Below are 21,353 nucleotides of genomic sequence, written 5' to 3' on the forward strand. Positions count from 1 at the left end.
CCCACTGCCCAGCTCCTGCTGCTCTTCCCACCACATAACCCAACATGGGACCCCTGTCACAACCTGGGCCAGACCCAGGACAAAAAACAGAGCACTGGGATCCTGGGCCCCTGCTGGTGCCCTGTCTTGGGACCGAGTGGGAGGGCTGGGAGGCCACATTCATCCCGGTACCCTATCCTGAGCTGGAATGAGGAGCAGCAGGGTGCACTGCTTACCTCCCAGCATCACATCCCAGGCTGGTGCGGGGAACAATGGGAAGCCGTGTCCCTCCTGATGCCCCATCCAGGGCCACAGTGGTGGACACTGGGGAGCCAAGGCCCTCTCAGTGCCCCGTCCCAGGACGGAATGGGGAGTGCCCAGCTGATTCTGTCCCAGCGGGGTGGTGCGGAGTGGGGCGGTTAGTGCTGTCGGGGCGGTGCAGAGTTGGGGTAGTGTGAAGGGGCGCGGTGGGAGCTGCCGAGGCGGTGCGGAGCGGGATGGAGTGCGGTGCGGTGCGGAGTGGGGCGGCGGGATTTGCCGGGGCAGTGCGGATCGGAGCGGGACAGTGGGAGCTTTCGGCGCGGCGCGGTGCGGTGCGGAGCGGGACAGTAGGAGCTGCCGGGGCGGTGCGGTGCGGGACGGTGGGAGCTGTCGGGGCGGTGCGGAGCGGGTCAGTGCGGAGTGGGGCGCTGCGGAGCGGGACAGTAGGAGCTGCCGGGGCGGTGCGGGGCGGGACGGTGGGAGCTGTCGGGGCGGTGCGGAGCGGGTCAGTGCGGAGTGGGGCGCTGCGGAGCGGGACAGTAGGAGCTGCCGGGGCGGTGCGGTGCGGGACGGTGGGAGCTGTCGGGGCGGTGCGGAGCGGGTCAGTGCGGAGTGGGGCGGTGCGGAGTGGGACAGTAGGAGCTGCCGGGGCGGTGCGGGGCGGGACGGTGGGAGCTGTCGGGGCGCTGCGGAGCGGGTCAGTGCGGAGTGGGGCGCTGCGGAGCGGGACAGTAGGAGCTGCCGGGGCGGTGCGGGGCGGGACGGTGGGAGCTGTCGGGGCGCTGCGGAGCGGGTCAGTGCGGAGTGGGGCGCTGCGGAGCGGGACAGTAGGAGCTGCCGGGGCGGTGCGGGGCGGGACGGTGGGAGCTGTCGGGGCGGTGCGGAGCGGGTCAGTGCGGAGTGGGGCGCTGCGGAGCGGGACAGTAGGAGCTGCCGGGGCGGTGCGGGGCGGGACGGTGGGAGCTGTCGGGGCGGTGCGGAGCGGGGCGGTGCGCGGAGGGGCGCGCAGGGAGCGGCGGGGGCGGCGCGGCAGGCGCGGAAGATGGCGGCGGGCAGGCGCGCCCCGCGCAGCGGGCTGCTGGAGCTGCGCGGCCCCGGCGGGCAATGGCTCCGCGTCCTGCTCACCCTGGCCGAAGACGTGCTGGGGGTGAGCCCTGCTGATAGCCCCGGTCCCGGGGAGGCCCCGGCGGCGCAGCTGAACGGCGGCGAACCGGGCTCCGCCGTGCCCGAGGCGCTCGCCAACATCAGGCGCACCGTGCGGGTGGTGAAGCAGGACGTTGGGGGGCTCGGCATCAGCATCAAAGGTGAGGGGGGAGCGGGAGAGTGGTTCCTGGCGCCAGGGAAAGGTACCGGGCACCGGAACCTGTTGCTTCCCTTTCCAGCAGCTCGCTGGAAGAAAGGGGAGCTGGGCTGGGGCAGGGGCTGGGGTCGGCGTTGGGATTGGGTTGCGGTCTTCACACCCCATGCACTGCCCTGGTCCAGCCCTTGGGCAGGAAGGGGCAGGGGACACGTGGCAGTGACGGGACCCGAAACGTCCTCAGCCTACGGACGGAGCGGTGCTTTGGGGCGCAGCTGTGAGGCGACCGTCCCCGTCCGCCGTGCCCTCGCCAGACTGGGGCTCCCCGGCGTTTGGGACCTGGAGGGGGCTCCCACTGCCCCTCTGCAGGCAGGGGTAGGCTGCTGTCCCTTGATGCAGGCACGGGCACCGGGTTACGCAAAAGCTGCCCTTTCGTAGCCAGAGAGAAGGCACAGCCAGCGTGTCCTTGTCCCCGTCGTGCCTCTGTGCTGAGGAATGTCCCTTTCAAACTGTCAGCGAAGCGAAGAAAGCGGTTAGAGCCCTCCAGGCACTGTTAAAACAACACCTCCAGCTTGGAGATGCCTGCTCTGGGAGAGCTGGGCAGCGGGAAAGCTTCCGTGGTACATTCCGTGTTTGCCCTCCTGACTTTGCCCTCTCCCTGGCTTGGACGGGCTGCAGGCTGGAAAGTTGGTGGGGCAGGGACAGCACTTCTGCTGGCTCGGCGTTTCACGTGTCTCTGAGCGTGCTGGAAACTCCGTGAAAGGAGGGTGGAGTGGGCAGCGAGCGGGCAGCGAGTGGGCAGGCAAAGGGCTGCCACGGTGCCTGGGCGAGGGCTCCTGACCCCGTGTGCGGGCAGGGCCAGCCGCGGGCTCAGCGGTGGCTCTCCCCTCCTGACGTGGCTCAGCCCAGCTCCGAGGGGCTGTGACGCAGCCGCCAGCTCTCTCTGGACCTGGCAGGGGTTTGCCATGTGGGTGTCTGAGTGCTGGGGTTGGATGGACAATGTCCCGCTGGTGGTGTTTGTGGGGTGCCCGAGCCTGCCAGCCCTTCCTTTTGGGAAGCATAAAGCCCCTTTGGTATTAACCCATTGGCTGCCAAGTTATTGAGAGCTCTCTGGCTCTCCCAGGGAAGGAAAAACATTACTTGTTTGAGCCAAAACTTTGGTTTTGCAGTGACACATGTGGAAACCAAGTGTTTGCCACCTAAAACGGGAACAAGAAGCTGTTGAGTGGTGGTGCCCCTGCCACTGCCAGGGAGGGCATCACCCCTCCTCACTCGGGATGCTTTAGGGTTAAGAAGTGTGCCAGCCGTGTTTCACCCAGTGACACTTCACCATAAACTGGGCTGTGGGCAAGGTGGGACGTGGGGAGGTCCTGGCTGCTGAAGCTGCTGGGCTGGCCTTGCCCTGACTGGCAGGACAGTGGGAGCTGTGCAAGAGCCTGGCTGGCAGAGGCTCCTGTCCCTGGCACAGCTCTTGGTGCTGGCAGCCCAGGCGAGAAGCTGCTGCTCTAAGGACAGGCCGAGCAGCTCGGAGCAGCCCCCACGGGGGGCCTCTGACAGCTGATAACCGGAGCCCTCCGAGGGGGCTGGCAGGCGGCTGAGCAAGGAAATGCCTGTGGCACTGGCTGGGAGCAGCCCCGGGGCTGGCGGTGACAACACCCTGGGCTCAGCATCTCCTTTTGGGATGAGAGGTCATCGCTGGAGGCTTCTCAGGACAGGCTGTCCTGGGACGTAGGGCACGTTGGTGGCTGCCAATCCCTGGCTGCTGTGCCCCGGCTGGGGCTTGGCAGGAGCTGCTGCGCCCCTGCTCGCTGGCACGGTGGCAGCAGCAGCAATGCTGCTCAGATCTCCCTGCAGGTTCAAAAGTTAACTTGCAAACTGATCTCTTCCAGCCGCGGGGAGGTTTGAAAGGCATCCTTTTAGACTGGAGAACAGGGAGCAGCAGGTCAAGAGGGGCTACTGTGCCAAGAGAAGCAGAGAGCCAGATTGGTTCCCTTCTCCCTGGCTCTTTTGCCTCTCCAAAGCCACTCAGCTGTCTTATCTGTTTAGATCATGGAGTCCTTGGAGCGGGGATGGTGGCTCAGCACACACGATTAGTAGTGCAAATAAAGACGTGCTCTCCTGCCAGCAGGGATGGGAAGAGGGCCACCCTCACTCTGTGAGGAAATCTGCTGCCATTTGGGGGGGCTATGGGAGCAAAACCAGAGCTGTAGAATGTTATGGGGTGGAAGGGAGACCTTTATGGGTCAAGTCATCTTCACCTGCTGTAAAGCCTCACGGTATTTTGGCTGCTTTTGGTTGCTACAGGGCATGCTGTGGGCATCTGAGGAGGTGGGATGTGGCCAAGCTCTCGGCCACACTGGGGCCAGCTGGTACCCAAGCAATCCCCCTCCCCACCTGCTCCTCCTTGCTCTCCCAACAGCCATGACCACTTCCTTTCTCTTCTGTTCCAAGGTGGCAGGGAGAACAAAATGCCCATCTTGATCTCCAAGATATTCAAGGGGCTGGCAGCGGATCAGACCGAGGCGCTCTACGTGGGGGACGCCATCCTCGCCGTCAACGGCACCGACCTCTCCGAGGCGACGCACGATGAGGCCGTGCAGGCCTTGAAGAAGACAGGCAAGGAGGTGGTCTTGGAAGGTAGGAGACATGGTCCTGCAGCTGGGTCGGGGCAATCCCAAGCACTGATATAGGCTGGGCAGGGACTGGCTTGAGAGCAGCCCTGAAGAAAAAGCCTTGGGGGTGCTGGGGGAGGAGAAGCTCCACAGGAGCCAGCAGTGAGCACTTGCAGCCCCGAGAGCCAAGCAGAGCCTGGGCTGCAGCAAGAGAAGTGTGGCCAGCAGGGCCAGGGAGGGGATTCTGCCCCTCTGCTCCACTCTGCTGAGACCACAGCTGCAGCTCTGGGGCCAGCTCTGGAGCCTCTGTGCCGGGAAGGCTCTGGAGGTGCTGGAAGGTGTCCAGAGCAGGGCCACGAGGAGGAGCAGAGGGCTGGAGCTGCTCTGCTGTGAGGACAGACTGAGAGTTAATTGTAGCCTTCCAGAATCTGAAGGGGGGTCCAAGAAAGCTGGGGAGGGACTTTTGAGGGTGTTAGGGAGTGATAGGACTGGGGGGGATGGAGCAAAACTAGAAGTGGGGAGATTCAGCTTGAATGTTAGGAAGAAGTTCTTGCCCATGAGGGTGGTGAGAGATTGGCACAGGCTGCCCAGGGAGGTGGTGGAAGCTTCATGCCTGGAGGTTTTGAAGGCCAGGCTGGATGTGGCTGTGAGCAACCTGCTGTGGTGTGAGGTGTCCCTGCCCATGGCAGGGGGTTGGAGCTGGCTGAGCCTTGAGGTCCCTTCCAACCCTGACAATTCTATGATCTTAAGAGTGGCAAGAGGATGAGGCTCCTCCTGCTTCTAGGAGCTGATCCCTGTTTTTCCCAGTGATGTCCTGGAAGCGTGGGGATGGCACATCATCTGCATGCTGATTTGCATACTCTTTCAAATGGAAAACAGGATGTGCAGACTGGTTGATCTGCTCCTCTGAAGAGCTGGAGGTAACTGCTGGCATCTCCTCGTCTACCTCTGGAGAGGGGGAGACCACATGTGTGCCACTGCTCGATGCCCAGCGGCTCCGTCTCGCTGCGGGCAGGCAGCAGTGGGAGGTGTGGGGAGAGCTGATCTGGTTTGTGACACTTCTGTTGTATGGAGTCCCCCTGAGGGCTGCAGTGCCTGGGGCAATGGAAAACTTCCTCCTGTTCTCCCTGTGATTTGCTTTTAACTCCATGTCCTTGGCTAGTGTGGCTCTGGAGACTCATGCCAGCAGAAGTGGATACTTGTGTGTGCACCTTGCTGAGCACCTTTTTGTTTGCTAGGGTGGATTTGGGGTAGGCTGCTGGGTGCAAGCAGGGGCAGCTCAGGAGTGAAGCCTTCCCATGGGATCCCCAGCAGCTGAACAGGTCTGGCAGCTGAGCTTACAAACATCTCAGAGATGCAACCTTCCCCATCCTAGGGGAGATTGGAGCTGAGCCCTTGGGAATCACTTGTGGTGCTCCCAGCAGAAGAAGGACATCAAACTGTTGGAGTGGGTCCAGAGGAGGCCACAAAGATCATTGGAGGGCTGGAGAATCTACTCTATCATTGGAGGTGTTTAGGAGACTTGACAGGGTGATTGGTTGCATGGTTTAGTTGATTAGGTGGTGTTGGATGATAGGTTGGACTGGATGATCTTGAAGGTCTCTTCCAACCTGGTCTGGTCTGGTCTATCCTAATCTATTCTATCCTATTCTTTCTATTGGGACAGGCTGGGAGAGTTGGGGCTGTTCAGCCTGGAGTAGAAAAGGTTCTGGGGAGACCTTAGAGCAGCCTTCCAGGAGCTGAAGGGGGCTACAGGAGAGCTGGGGAGGGGCTTTTGATGAGGGCTGGGAATGACAGGACAAGGGGCAATGGCTTTGAGCTGGGAGAGGGGAGACTGAGACTGGAGATTAGGATGAAATTCTTTCCAGTGAGGGTGGTGAGATACTGGACCAGGTTGCCCAGGGAGGTTGTGGAGGTGTTCAAGGCCAGGCTGGATGAGGCCTTGAGCAGCCTGGGCTAGTGGAAGGTGTTGCTGCCCCTGGCAGGGGGGTTAGAACTAGATGGTCTCTAAGGTCCTTTCCAAGCCAAACCATTCTAGGATTGTATGAACCTATGTATGGACTCCCTCCTGGTACCTGGTGGTTGGTGTCTCCCATACCTGCAGGGGCTGGCACACTGCAGGAGCCCTGGGGGCCCTGCTTGGGCAGCAGATGAGGGCTGGGGGGTTGGGACTGTGGGAGCCCTGAGGGAGAGACCCCGTTCTGCTGTTAGCTTTCCAATCACATCTGCCCACGCTTGCCCACCCGTGAGCACCCAGGATGTGTCCCTCGGGACTGGACCCCTTCCCCTCTCACTACTAAGTAGCCCCTGGGGTGACCCTGTTTAACTGAGAGGTCTTGGCAGCAGAGAGACCCTTCCTGGTGCGGCTGTGGGGCTGCAGATCCCAAAGGGAGGTTAGATGTAGGGGCAGCTCTCTGGCTCTGCCTGCACAGAGCTCTGTGTCTTCTGCTGCCGGCAGCCGCCGTGGCTCTGCTGTCCTGCAAGGCCTTCCCCACCTTGTCTCAGCTCCAGATTTTTCAGTTTTAGCTTTGCTCAGCCCTTTCTGCTGTGGGTTCCTCCTCTTTGGAGCCGCAGCACCACGGTTCAGCCGGAGGAATGTGCTGCTCTGCACAGCTGCTGGGAGCAGATAGCATTGTTGGTGGGGTGGTTTGTGTTCTATTGACCAGAGAGAAACACCAGAGCCTCTTTCTCTGGAGGCTGTGAAATGCTTCCCTGGGGCTGTTGTTCTTGGACCACCCTCTCTCTGGTATTTTCTTTTGATCCTTTGCTTTGGCCTGAGTTTCCTCTCTGCCAGAGCTCCCGCGGGAGGTGGAGATGAGCTGCCCCTTTCTGCAGAGCAGCTTCTCTCCTCCCTCCTCCTCCTTCCTCCTCCTTCCTCCTCCTTCCTCCTCCTTCCTCCTCCTTCCTCCTTCTCCTTCCTCCTCCTCCCTCTCCCCCTCCTCCTCCCTCCTCCTCCCTCCTCCTCCCTCCTCCTCCCTCCTCCTCCCTCCTCCTCCCTCCTCCTCCCTCCTCCTCCCTCCTCCTCCCTCCCTTCCTCCTCCCTCCCTTCCTCCTCCCTCCCTTCCTCCTCCCTCCCTTCCTCCTCCCTCCCTCCCTCCTCCCTCCCTCCCTCCTCCCTCCTCCCTCCCCCCTCCTCCTTCCTCCCTCCTCCTTCCTCCCCCCTCCCTCCCTCCCTTCTCCTCCCTTCCCTATGCCCCTGGAGAGGTAGGTGCTGCCAGGTTGCCCTCCTGGGAGGCAGCTGCAGGCTGTAGCAGGTACTGACTCCCAGCAGGTGCCCTTGGCCAGAGAACTGAGCTGGGCTTGCTCTCAACACAACACTCCAGAGGCTTTGGGGTGAGTTTGTAGCTGGTGGTGCTCTGCTCCCAAGGTGTGGTGCTGCTCAGGGATGCTGTGGTCAACAGCTGGAGCAGGGCAGGATCTCTGCTGCTCATGCAGTCATGGACATGGGATACAGCCATGGAACCATCTCCATCTCCTCCCAGTGTTGGGTTTGCTGGCATGGTGGTGACCCTGCCTGGGGATGGGCTGTCCTCTGCCTTCTTTGTGACACTCTAATGGATCTCTGGGAGCTGGCTAGCCAAGTGCCCTGTCCTGGGGGTAGGGGGTGGCAGGGCTGTGCGGGCAGAGGGTGACCTTGGGGTCCCCAAAGAATGTTAAAGGGGAGGCTTCCCTGCTCTCTTCTGCTTGGGCTCACTCCAGAGCTTGGAGAGGAGGACCATAACACCTTTAACCTGATCTAGTTAAAGATGTCCCTGCTCACTGTGGGGTGGGGTTGGACAAGAAGACCCTGGAGGGTTCCTTCCAAGCCTATGCATTCTGTGGTTCTATGGGGAGGTGGTTTCTGGTCCCCATGTGCTGTCATATGTGATTGTGACTTGCCTTGGGGTTGCCCTGCACCACAACTGAGGAGTCTGGCACAGGAGTTTTTTGCCTGTTGGCTGCCTCACTCCTCCTGGAAGTATCCTGAGTTTAGGAGCTTTTAGGGCATTTTCAAGCAGTGTCACAGCAGGTAGAATCATAGAACCAGGCAGGTTGGAAAAGAACCTCAGAGATCATCAAGTCCAACCTATCACCTAATACCTAACACCTCCTGACAACTAAACCATGGCTCCAAGGGACACATCCAAGCCTTTCTTGAGCACCTCCAGGGATGGGGACTCCACCACTTCCCTGGGCAGCACAACCCAATGGCCAATTCCTCTGTCTGGGAAGAGTAACTCACTCCAACCTTGCTTCCTATGAAGAGTAACTCATCCAACCTCACTTAGAATGGTTCCAGGCTTGGGACCTCCAGCACCTCTCTGGCCAACCTGCTCCAGTCTCTCACCACCTGCAGTGTCAAACATCTCTTCCTTCTGTCTACTCCAAATCTCCCTCTTCTAGTTTCAAACCATCACCCCTTGTCCTGTCACCTGCTCAGAAGTCTTTCCCCAGCTCTCTGATCAGCCCCCTCATGCACTGAAGGGCCACCAGAAGGTCTCCCTGGAGCCCTCTCCTCTCCAGGCTGAACAAGGAGAAAAAGGAGGGGGGGAAATTAATAATAAAACTATCAAGGTAACAGGCATGGGCAAGCTGGCAGTGCCACAGGCTGGGGTCAGAGTGGCTGAGAGCAGCCAGGCAGAATGGGACCTGGGGGTACTGATTGACAGCCAGCTGAACATGAGCCAGCAGTGTGTCCAGGTGGCCAAGAAGGCCAAAGGCATCCTGACCTGAATCAGGAATAGTGTGGCCAGCAGGAGCAGGGAAGTCTGCATTGATTAGGGCACACCTTGAGTCCTGTGTCCAGTTCTGGGCTCCTCAGTTTAAGAAGGACTTTGAGACACTTGAAGGTGTCCAGAGAAGGGCAACAAAGCTGGGGAGGGGTCTGGGGCACAGCCCTGGGAGGAGAGGCTGAGGGAGCTGGGGTTGCTTAGCCTGCAGAAGAGGAGGCTCAGGGGAGACCTTCTTGCTCTCTGCAACTACCTGCAGGGAGGCTGGAGCCAGGTGGGGGTTGGTCTCTTCTCCCAGGCACCAAGCACCAGAACAAGAGGACACAGTCTCAAGCTGTGCCAGGGGTGCTTTAGGCTGGATGTTAGGAAGACGTTCTTCCCAGCCAGAGAGATTGGCCCTGGGGATGTGCTGCCCAGGGAGGTGGTGGAGTCCCCATCCCTGGAGGTGTTTAAAAAGAGACTCAACGAGACACTTACTGCCATGGTTTAGTTGATTAGATGGTGCTGGGTGGTAGGTTGGATTCGATGATCTCAAAGGTCTCTTCCAGCCTGGGTAATCCCCTTCCCCTTCCCCTTCCCCTTCCCCTTCCCCTTCCCCTTCCCCTTCCCCTTCCCCTTCCCCTTCCCCTTCCCCTTCCCCTTCCCCTTCCCCTTCCCCTTCCCCTTCCCCTTCCCCTTCCCCTTCCCCTTCCCCTTCCCCTTCCCCTTCCCCTTCCCCTTCCCCTTCCCCTTCCCCTTCCCCTTCCCCTTCCCCTTCCCCTGCAGTGTGGCAGTGCTGGGCAGTGCTGCATTTTGAGGTGAGTCTCAGCGGTGGCTCCGAGTGCCAGCTCTCACCCCGGGCTGCTCAGCCCTGGCTCTGCCTCCTGGGTGTCATTGCTGGCTGGGTGTGAGGACATGCAGATACCTCTCAGCATGTCCTGCCAAGAGGGTTTTTTTACTGCTCCCTTGGCATTTGCAGGAGGAGCTTGCCTGTGTTTATATGACATTGTTATTTTGGGGAGAGCTGCTCTCCCTTACCTTATTCTTCCTTGTTTTTCCTTCTGCATTGCTTGGGATCCAGAGACCTCCATGGCAGGGGAGGGGCTGATAAACATCCTTCCAGCTGTGCTGGGAAGGGCTTTGGTGCCAGGAGTGGTTTTCCCAGAGAGGCCCCTGCACTGTATTGGCATGGGGAGAGATCTGGGAGCAGTGGGGAGGAGGAGCTGCATCTCACCTCGGCGGCAGCCTGGGGCTCCTTGGCCGCAGAGCAGCTCCTGGGCTGTTGTTTGCAGCTCTCCAAGACTCACTCAGCCAAGTAATAGCTTGGAGGGTTGAAACTGAGGAAAGCTCAGGGGTTCTGGGAGAGCTTGGTGCTGGGGGTGCCTGTCTCTGGTGGGGTGATTGCCAGGCAGTCACAGAGGGTGGGGATGGGCAAGGCGTGAAATGTGGAATAGCCACAAACCGTAGGTGCCCCTGGGGTGAGTAACACCCAGTGAGGAGTGGAAGGGGGTGCTGAGTGGAAGGGGGTGATGGCAGCTGGGATCTGTGTGGCTGCCCATTGCTTCAGGGCTCAGAAGGGCTTCAGGACAGAAAGCCCTGAGGTGGCCTCTAGTGCATGAGCAGCTTTGGCCTCAGTGATGCTCTTTGTGCTTTGGTGGTTTAGATTGGTAACAAACCCAAGCAGAAACAGAGGCTCTGGACCTGCCCTGGGGATGATGCAGGGAGGTGGTGAGGGGGCCACATCCTCACACTTCTTCCACACTTTGCTGTCCTGAAGGTTTGCTTTCCCTGAGGAGTTTTCTGGGGGTGTTTCTCATGATCCTGTTGTCCCATGGTCTCCCTGATGGCCCTTGGGTCACCACTGGCCATGCAGCACTGGGGTCTATTTGACAGAGAGCTGGAGCATGGCATGTGGCACTGAGTGCTGGGACAGGAGCCTGGGCCAAGAGGGGCAGTGATGGCATCTCCACCCTACAGCATCCCAGGGCATCTTCCTCCCTGTGGTAGCAGGACTTGAGCTGAGGCAGCTGGGACCAGCAGCAGCTGCACTGTTTGTGCTGGGAGCCAGGGGCATCCCTGGGTGGGATGCTGGATGGGGTGGTTGTTGGCAGTCCCTGTGCTGAGTGTTTTGGAAGCACAGCACAACATCAGCTGGAAGTTTCCAGGTTGTTTCAGTGCCTCTTTGGGATGTGTGACTGCTGACACACACCTTGGTTTAAAGTGCTCCATTTGCATCATTAGTCCTGAGGGACAGAGGAGCCACCTGGTGTAGCAGCTTCTTAGGGACAGCACTAGATCCCCAGGACCTGTCTAGAAAATTTTCTGATGTGCTGGCCAACTGTAGTTGGACTTTTTCTTTTGTCTTGCTGTGCTGTGTAGATACTGCTGGAAAGCTCTTGGTAAGGGGAGCAGCAGGACCTATCCTGATCTCCAGGCTGAAGCAAGAGCATGCCAGCACCAAGCTGGTGGCCCAAGCTATGGATGGCTGCTCTTGGGCCTGCTGCTGGGTGCCTGTATGGCTATGGTGGTTTTGCTGGCTGGAGAAAGGTTTGTGGCTCCTCAGCAAAGCTCTCAGGAGCTTGGCTTTGGGTGGTGCTGGGCCAGGGGCATGTGTGTGGGGCAGGTCCTCGTGACTTGGGATCAAGGGCTCAGGAGTGTTTGGCTCAGGCTTGTTCTCCATGCTTGGGAGGGCTGGGCTGGGGGAAGAGTGAGGGTCTGGTAGCCAGGGGTTTGTATGCTTTTGCCCCTTCCTGAACTGCTGAGGAGAAAAACCCCAACTGTAACAGAAAGATGTGAGCAGGACAGGCCTGGAGCCTTTGGCAGAATGTGTCCCTGCTGCCCTGCAGGGCTCAGGGCACACAGCAGGCTCTGAACATGCTGCAAGCTTGGGAGCCCCTCTGCTGTGACCCCCCCTGCAGAGCCTGGCCACCAGCAGCTGCTCACACGTGGCCCCCCCAGAGAGTTCTGCTGTTCCCCCACAACCTGAGATAAAGCACTACTCAGTGCAAAGCCTTGAGCAGTTGAAGGTCCTGTTTGCCCCTTCTCCTCCATGCTGGAGAGGGGCAGTGGGATGAGTTGTCCTCCCCAGGAGCAGAGCTCCAGGACTCACTCAGCCACGGCTTTGGGAGCTGAGTGGATTGGCCCAGCAGGCCTCAAGAGGGCTGTCTGTTGGCTGGAGGTGGCTTGAAATCAGCAGCTGTGTTTCTGCTGAGTGATTTTTGGAGGGTTCTGGCTAAGCAGGAGGAGGGCAACCAGCCTGGAGGCCCAGCACTGGGGGGTTAACTTGAAAAATACAGATACATTCAAGAGTTGCACTTGAGAGATGATGAATAACGTGGTCTGAGACGGTTGAATGAGATGGAGGCAGTGTACCAGGCACCACTACAGGTCAGGGCTTGAGCTGCAGGAAAGCTGTGCTGCAAAGAGTGACCTGGGAGTGCTGATGGACAACAAGCTCAGCATGAGCCAGCAATGTTCTCTTGTGGCCAAAAGGCCAGTGGTATCCTGGCAAGCATTAAGAAGAGTGTGGCCAGCAGGTCATGGGAGGTTCTATTCCCCCTCTACTCTGTCCTGGTGAGGCTGCATCTGGAGTCCTGGATCTAGTTCTGGACTCAGCTCTGCAGTACAAGAGAGACAAAGGACTACTAATGGAGAGCCACAAGGATGCTGAAGGGCCTGGAACATCACTATGAGGAGGAAAGGCTAAGAGCCCTGGGGCTGCTGAGCCTGGAGAAAAGCACCTTGAGAGGGGATCTGCTTAATGCTCATCAAGAGCTAAAGAGTGGGGGGCAAGAGGATGGGGCCAGACTCTTCAGTGGTGCCCAGCAACAGGACAAGGGGCAAGGGGCACAAACTGGAACCCAGGAGGTTCCATCTGAACAGGAGGAGAAGCTTTGGTGTGAGGGTGCTGGAGCCCTGGAGCAGGCTGCCCAGAGAGGTTGTGGAGTCTTCTTCTCTGCAGAGATTCCAAACCCACCTGGGCATTGTGCTCCTGGGCAAGCTGCTGTGGGTGCCCTGCTTTAGCAGGGGATTGGACTGGGTGATCCCCAGAGCTCCCTTCTGCCCCCAACCATGCTAGGATTCAGTGTAATTAATGAATCCATTCCATACCAGGTGAATCCCTGCAGTGAAGGGACTGGCAGAAGTTAATCCATGATAAATCCCATGCTGGGGTCACCAGAGGGGACAGCAGCTCCTGTGGGCTGGTGGCCCAGCCCCAGTGCGCAGCTCCCTGGGGAGCACCACAGCCTCCAGCACATCCCTGCTCCCCTGCCAGCTTGGGCCCCCTCCAGTGGGAACCCATCAGTGCTTTGTGAGCAGCCTTAAATCCTCCTTGAAGCCATGTGCCAGAGAGGCACAGGCTGGCAATTCTCTGTGCCCCATCCTGGGCCAGGCAAGGCTCCATCAGGGTGTGACTCCACCACCGCACAGCTGATGCCAGTGACGTCTCTGCATGCCCAGGGAGCCAGGGGCTGGCACAGGGACCACTGCTCAGGTTTCAGTGGCTGGGTGATATCTTTCTGGACTCCAGTCAGTGCCCAGGCACCAGGACAGTGGCAGGTCCCTGCTGCCAAGCTGAGTGACTCGGGGTGAAATCCATCCTGGCTCAGATGCCGGTGGGAGCGCAGCCACTATTTATAATGGGAAGTGCAGAGTGCAAGGCTGGTGGCCCCATGCTGCCTCCTTGGCCCCAGGGCCACCATGGGCTGTCATTTGTAGCTGGATCCCACTCAAGCCAGGCAGCCTGGGATAGGATTTGGGGATTTAGAGGTTTTGGAGAACTTGTTGGGACAGGAGTGAGGGGAAGATGGGAGTGGTGGGCAGGGAAAGGATGGGAGTGGTAGGCTCTGCTTGCAGGCTCTCTCATGGTTGGAAAAAGGGCTTCTTCTGGCACCAAACCAGGCTGCTGTGGCTTTGTTGCAGGGATGGAGCTGCTCTACCAAGCAGCCATTTACAGGAGTTGGCTGCAAAGCCAAGCTCATGCACCCCCTTCTGCCCCCCACAACACTGGCTGGGACCTCGAGTGAGCCCAGTGGTGACAGTGGGGATGTGGTAGCAAGCATGTGTCTGTACCATGGTGCTTTCCCCAAGGCCTACCAAAGGGAAGCCCTTCCCTGGAGCCAGCAGTCGGTCCCATGCTGCATCCCCACGCCTGGCATCCCCCGCTGCTCAGCAAAGCTTTTTGGCCGCTGACGCTGACCTAATTTTCATGACTGTAGCTGTGGGGCCCCATCAGCCCGCGGTGACTTTCATCTCCCCCTTCCTCTAAACCTCAGGAGCCAGCTCTGAGGGCTCTGGCTCCAGATCCAGACTTGCTGGGGACTGGAAGCTGAGCTCTTGTCGCTGGTTTCTGACTGCTGGGGCAGGGCGATGTGAGCTGCGAGCACGCAGCCCGAGGCTGCTCCGGGGGCGAGCCGTGGTACGAGGGCTGCTCTCCCGGCTGGCGGTGGGACTGGCTGTCCCAGCACGGCTTGGACTCTGTCATTTTGGCCTGGGACTCCTGCCCACTCCCCCACCCCTGCCTCCACGTGCTACCCTGGGGACCTGATCAGACGTGGATCTGGGTTAAAGGAAAGACGAAAGCTGGGAAAGGCCATTTTTAGCCCTCCTGAGAGGCACCCTGAGCTGGGATGCTGGAGCAGGGGCATGGGTGTCCTTCCCTTCCAGAGGGGTCCTGGAGATCCACTGCTGGCCCTGAGGAGATGCTAAGCCCATCTAGATGTCAATATTACCCTTTGATATAACACTGCCCACTGGTGCCATCCACTCCCCACACCCACAGGGGTGTGGCTCAGGGGACCTGCTGCACCCATGGGTGACAGCTCTGGGGAGGTAAGGGAGGTAGCACCTGCTCTGGTGCAGTGGCTTCTGGGAGGGGAGATGGGTGCTGGTGGGCAGGATGAGACCACCCTGGCAGTGCCAAGCCCTCAGCTGGGTGCTGCCTTTCTTCCAGTGAAGTACATGAAGGAGATCTCTCCCTACTTCAAGAACTCCTCCACGGGGGCGACGGTCAGCTGGGACCCCTCGCCCACGGCCCTGCAGAAGCGGTCTTCTCCCTTGCTGCCCCCTCGGGAGCTGCGGGAGGGCAGGACCCTGCCCCTCAAGATGTGCTACGTGTCCCGCAAGTGCCTCCCCGCCGACCCGGAGCACAGGTCAGGGCACGGTGCCGGGGCGGGGGTGGTGATGGCTCTGCGGTGCCGCGGGGTGCCGAGGGCCGGCGGGGACCCGGCGGGGACCCAGCGGGGCCGTGTCGCTGCAGGTACCTGGAGGTGTGCTCGGCGGACGGGCGCGTCGCCCTCTTCCTGCGGGCGAAGGACGAGGCGACGGCGCAGTCGTGGCTCGGCGCCATCCAGGCCAACGCGGGCGCGCTGCTGCCTCGGGTGAAGGAGGAGCTGCGAGCCCAGCTGCCAGGTGCCAGCGGGGTGGCTGGAAGGGACATCAAGCATGTGGGCTGGCTGACCGAGCAGGTACTCCACGTCCCCCCAGCACCCCGTGCCGCCGTGCTCGCTGGTGGTCCTGACCCCGTCCCCTTGCAGCTCCCTAATGCTGGCACCAGGAACCTCTTGGCTGTCCTGACCGAGAAGGAGCTGCTGCTGTACAGCAGCTTGCCGCAGACCCGCGACGCCCTGGGCAAGCCCACGCACAACTACCCCCTCATTGCCACCAGGTAGGGGACACTGGACCAGCACCCACCTGCCCTGCATGAGAGATGGGGTGGTAGCAGTGGCAGGGGTGGGGGAGGTCAGGGAAGACCTCCAGGGATGGTGACAGAGCCCTGAGGTGGTGACAGTGACTGGGAGTGGGTGACAGGGGCTGGGGGCCAGAGCAGAACGCCAGGGGTGTTGACGGGGTGGTAGCAGTGCCCAGGGGTGTGGAAGGGACTTAGGGTGGCCGCGTCCAAGTGTGGTGGCAGGGATTCAGGGTAGCATCCCAGTATAGTGGCAGCGACTGCGGATGATGATAGGGCCTGGAGACAAGGGCAGGCTGACAGCAGAAGTCTCAGTGGCAGCAGAGGCTTTTGAGATGGTGGTGGAGTCCCGAGGTGATGGCAGAGCAGGTTGGTGGCACAGATGGGCATCATGATGGAGCCCCGGGTGCGGTGGTAGTGTCTGAGGGGGATGGCAGGAGCTGGGGATCTGGGCAGAGCCCCAGTGATGGTGACAGTGACTGGGGTGATGGCAGGGGCTGGGGGCCAGAGCAGAGCCCCAGGGATCACCCTGGATCTCAAAAGCAGAGGCTTTTGAGATGATGGCAGAATCCCAGGTCCGTGCCACCGACCGTCCAGGACCGGTGCCAGTGTCCCGGGTCGGTGCCAGTCGTGGGTAGTTCCCGGGCGGGGGCGCATCCGCGGTGCTGCAGCGCCCTCTGGCGGCCTCGTCGCGCAGCCTCAGGAGCGGAGCGGGTCGGGCCAGGGTGCGGAGATGGGAGCGGTGCTGCGCGGCGCTGATGGCAGTGCGGTGCCGCAGGCTGGTGCACTCGGGGCCGGCCAAGGGCTCCGCGCTGTACGAGGCGGAGCTGTCGTTCGCGCTGCGCAGCGGCAGCCGGCTGGGCGTGCAGAGCCACCTGTTCAGCCTGGAGAGCCCCCGCGACCTGGCGCTGTGGACGCGGCTGCTGGTGGACGGAACCCACGGAGCTGCTGAGCTGGTCCAGGAGGTCTCGACAGGTCAGTGGGGTTCTATAGTGGAACCGGGTGGTGGGACAAGGGGCCACCATCTCATCTCTGTCCCCACCCTTGTCCCCAGCTTGCACGTGGAAGGGGCAGGACTGCACTCTGTCCATCCACATCGACAAGGGCTTCACCATCTCCACCACGGAGCCTGGGCTCAGCAAGACCATCCTGCTCCAACAGCCTTTCGAGAAGCTCCAGATGTCCTCTGATGATGGCACCAAGATGCTCTACCTGGACTTTGGTGGCCCAGAGGGAGAGATTGTGAGTTGGCTTTACCCTCACCAACCCCCCTTCCCCGCTGAGTCCCACCGACCCTGGGGGTAGAGGATGAGCAGAGTGCCCACCCAGTGCCCAGCACTAGACTCGCCTGGCATGAAGGGGTGAAGCACGGCCTGGCTGCACGCAGCCCCTGCAGTATGCAGCCCTTCCCAGGACCCCAGTAAGGCTGTGGTGACGTCTAGGGGCGGGGCTCTGGGTGGTCTCTGCCCTCCCTGCCGGCTGCTTCAGGAGCAGCCTCCTTATTGCAAACATTCCTCCATTCCTTTCTTGCAGCAATTGGACCTTCACTCTTGCCCCAAAACCATCGTCTTCATCATCCACTCCTTCCTCTCAGCCAAGGTGACCCGGCTGGGGCTGCTGGCATGAAGGAGTGGAGCACCGGGCAGAGCAGCCCCAGCCCCACCGATCTATGCACCTCCCTCCAGGCCATCCCAGCCGCAAGCCAGCCCAAGGAGCCCGGAGCTCATGTGGGGTCACACCATCCCCTACCAAGGAAAAGCACCATCCAGTTGGGACAAAACCCCACTCCAGGGCAACAGTGGGGTGAAATCCCTCTGGGATGGTAGCACCAGGACTTCTCTGGTTCCTCCTTCTGCTCCTTTCTCCAACCCCGACGCTCGGCGGTGGCTGGAGAGGCCGGGAGGGAGCCCGTGCAGGGTGACAGTGTGGTCCTCACCCCAGTGCCTTTGTGAGATGATATTTTCTGTACAAATCACAGCTTTCTATCAAGGGTTTATATTTATATCACCCAGTTCAACATGCTGGGGCTTGGACCCCCGCCCAGGAGGGTGCCCAGGTCCTGCAGCGCAAGGATGTGTTTGTGTGTTCCCTCCCCTCCGCCACCACCAGATGGACAACCCCAAGGGCTGCAGGCTGAAGGCAGCTCCGTGGTGCTCGAGAGGTGCGAGCTGCAGATAGATCTGTTGGCCAAATTTTGTTTCTCTTCCAGCCTCTGCCAAATCAGAAACCACTTTTCTGGGTCAGAGTTTGCTTTGTTTGGCTGACTCCTGGGTCACTTTGTTCCTTGGTTTAGGGGGAGGGTTGTCAAAGTGGCTGCGGGGAAACAACTTTGATGAAAGGAAAGATTCTGCATGAAAACAGCTATTGGGGGGGGAGAGGGGGAGGGGAGTCAAATAAACATTGCAGAGCACAACCAACAGCAGCCAAGGTCTTTGTCTCCTGGTTTCTTTTGGAGAAGTAGAAGATCTCTTGGTGGGTGATGCCTGGGCAGTGCCTCGGGGTGTTCTCTATTGGAAGAAGGAAGTGTTTTCCTTGGAGGCTGTGGGATGTTGCTGTGAGCTGGTGGAGTTGGTCTGAGAAGCATAGAATCAGAGGATTGTTAAGGTTGGAAGGGACCTCAAGCTCAGCCAGTTCCAACCCCCCTCACACCACAGCAGGTTGCTCACAGCCACATCCAGCCTGGCTGCAAACACCTCCAGGCAGGAGGCTTCCACCACCTCCCTGGGCAGCCTGTGCCAGGCTCTCACCACCCTCATGGGGAACAACTTCTTCCCAACATCCAAGCTGAATCTACCCATTCCTACTTTTGTTCCATTCCCCCCAGTCCTGTCACTCCCTGATACCCTCAAAAGTCCCTCCCCAGCTTTCTTGGAGTCCCCTTCAGATCCTGGAAGGCCACAATAGGTCTTCTCAGAGCCGGACTGAACAGCCCCAGCTCTCTCAGCCTGTCCTCATAGGAGAGGTGCTCCAGGCCTCTAATCATCCTCTGAGGGTGAGGACAAAAAGTCACTTAAGGTGCCCAACCCTGTGCTGGACATGGCAGAGAGGGACACAGTGATGCCCAAGATGAAGTGTCAAAGCTCTGTGTGGACAGTACTCCCTGAGGAGGCTCCAGGAGCTTGGTGAGAGCTGTTAGCCACCCAATGCCCTGCCCCCATCCCATGGGGGAAGGTGCTGTGCTGGTGCTGGGAGCTGTTGGTGGGGTGCATTGGGAGGTGTGGTTTGTCAGCGTGTGTCTAGCAGGCTGTGAGATGTGCTGGCCCAGCACTCTGGGGCAGCTGCAGTAGCAGAGCTCTTGGCACAATGTCTGCACCTGGACAGGGACACTGGGACAAGAAAGGGTCATGTCTGCATCACTGCACAGTCATCAGTTGGAGAAGCGGGTCTGTGTGGACCCCATGAGGTCCAAATAGGCCAAGTGCAAGAACTTTCACCTTGATCAGGGTAACCTCTGATTAACTGGAAGATGCTGGAGAGCAGCCCTGTGGAGAAGGACTTGGGGATACTGGGGGGTGAAAAAGCTGGAGATGAGTTGGTACCATGAGCTCACAGCCCAGAACCAGCCCTGTCCTGGGCTGATCCTCAGCAGTGTGGGCAGCAGGGGCAGGGAGGGGATTCTGCCCCTCTGCTGTGCTCTGCTGAGACCCCACCTGCAGTGCTGGGGCAGCTCTGGAGTCCTCAGCACAGACATGGAGCTGTTGGAGCAGGGCCAGAGGAGGCCACAGCACTGCTGGGAGGGCTGGAAGCCCTCTGCTGTGAGGCCAGGCTGAGAGAGTTGGGGTTGTGCAGCCTGGAGAAGAGAAGGCTCCAGGGAGACCTTCTGGTGGCCTTGCAGTGCTTCAAGAGCTGATCAGAAAGCTGGGGACAGAATTTCGAGCAGGGCCTGTTGTGACAGGACAAGGGGTGATGGTTTGATACTAGAAGAGAGATTCAGACTGGAGGGAATGGAGAAATGTTTGACACTGGGGGTGGTAAGACCCTGGCCCAGGTTGCCCAGAGGGGTGGGAGACACCCCACGCCTGGCACCATTCCAGGTGAGGCTGTTGGGGCAGTTAGCCGAGGAGAAGGCGAAGGCTGAGGCTGCTGGCTGAATAATAGCAACTAATTAGCTGTGAAACAGTGTCAACATCCTGCCCTGGTGGTTGGAGTTGTCCCAGCATGGCACTGATGGGGGCGTTGGAGTCAACAGCATCGCTGGCTGGGCTGCAGCAGCTTTTCCCTTTGGAGCCTTGGAGAGGGGGTCCCTGCTCCCTGATCGACCATGGGTGAAGTGCTGCCCCTTGGGTTCTTGTTCAGTGAAGGTGGCACTTTCAGGAGCTATGATCTGGGGAGGGCCAGTCTCAACTCACTGCTGGCATGTGACTGATTTGGCAGGGAAGGGTGGGTGCAGTTGCTGGTGCTGGCAGTGTGTGTCTGAGGGGATGTTTTTGGGGGAGGATGTGGTTTGCCATGTGCAGAACCACTCCCGGGTGCAGGGACCCTGGTGCTGGGGCAGCTTTTGGGGTGCAGGGGGAGAAGCAGGGCTTGAGCTGCAAAGAAAAGGGAGGAAAGCAGTAAAAGCGTGAAACAGAGGCAGTGAGGTGCCTGTGGTCTGAGCAGGGAGCAGGCACAGCAACAACTTACTTGGTGTGAAGAAATCATAGAATGATTTGGGCTGGAAGGGACCTTAAAGATTATCTAATTCCACCCTCCCTGCCATGGGCACCTCCCACTAGCCCAGGTTGCTCAAAGCCTCATCCAGCCTGGTCATAAACACTTCCAGGGATGAAGTGTCCACAACTTCTCTGGGCAACCTGTTCCAGTGTCTCACCAGCCTCATAGTAAAGAACTTCCTCCTAACATCCAACTTAAATCTACCCTGCTCTAGTTTAAAGCCTTTGCCCCTCATCCTATCCCCACCCTCACTACAAAGAATGTCTTCCTCATCTCCAGTCTCAATCTCCTCTCTCCCAGTTTAAAGTCATTGCCTCTCATCCTGTCACTCCCAGCCCTTGTCAAAAGCCCCTTCCCAGCTCTCCTTCAGCTCCCTTCAGGTACTGGAAGGCTGCTCTAAGGTCTCCCTGAAGCCTTCTCTTCTCCAGGCCTTTTTATTTGGGGGGAGGAGGGGGGCACTCAGCTGCTCAGCTCTTGGTGGGACAGGCTGCTGGAGATGAGAGGGGGCTGGAGGAAACCATGAAGGTACAGCCTGTTCCCCGCCCCCCGGCAGAGCACCAGGCTGGCAGCAGTGGTCTTTTATGATAAACAAGCTCCTACTTTTTCCTTGCACATAGCTGTCAGGTTTCCAGGAAAGCCTCCAAAATGGATTTGTAAAAGGGGAAGGAAAAAAAACAAAGGAAAAGAAAGGAAAGGAAAGAAAATCCCACACATTACTAACTGTTAAATCAATACAACAAGTCATTTAGAAACAGATGGTGTGGGTTTTTTCCTCCCCCCCCCCCCATGATCTAAAGCATGTCTGCACAAGGAAACACATTATTGCTGCAGTTTACCTTCCTCTCCTGGCCCTGCAGCCACTGGGGTTTGTTCCAATAAAAGAGGGACTCGCTCCCAATCCAGAGCAGATCTCCTACTAATCTTCTAAACCCCAAAAGGGCTGGAGTCACCCATCCTGCTCCCTGCCTGGGCTGGGCAAGAAGTGGCTCTGTTTGGAGGTTTCTTTTGCTGTGATTGCTCTGCATTTGGTGTTGGTGATGAGCTGAGAGGATTCTTTTTTTTCTGTCCTCCTTTATTTTCTGGTGTTTTCTCAGCCTCTGGAACCCTGGAGCTGGCCGCCCAGGGGGATTGTGGAGTCTCTCTTTCTGGAGATATTCAAGACCTGCCTGGATGTG

At 59.3% G+C, this 21,353-nt stretch overlaps 1 protein-coding gene across 1 annotated transcript; it reads left to right on the forward strand.

Annotated features, from left to right (window-relative positions):
- Window positions 1–1,188: 1,188 nt before the first annotated feature.
- On the forward strand, window positions 1,189–17,891 carry SNTA1 (syntrophin alpha 1). Its single transcript, XM_054173372.1, has 7 exons — window positions 1,189–1,544; window positions 3,989–4,174; window positions 14,791–14,989; window positions 15,097–15,504; window positions 16,304–16,500; window positions 16,580–16,767; window positions 17,059–17,891. The coding sequence occupies exons 1-7, from the start codon at window positions 1,283–1,285 to the stop codon at window positions 17,149–17,151; spliced, it is 1,533 nt and encodes a 510-aa protein (XP_054029347.1). The 5' UTR covers window positions 1,189–1,282; the 3' UTR covers window positions 17,152–17,891.
- Window positions 17,892–21,353: the final 3,462 nt, after the last annotated feature.

Source organism: Dryobates pubescens, chromosome 26 (genome assembly GCF_014839835.1).
Source record: "Dryobates pubescens isolate bDryPub1 chromosome 26, bDryPub1.pri, whole genome shotgun sequence".
NCBI lineage: Eukaryota > Metazoa > Chordata > Aves > Piciformes > Picidae > Dryobates > Dryobates pubescens.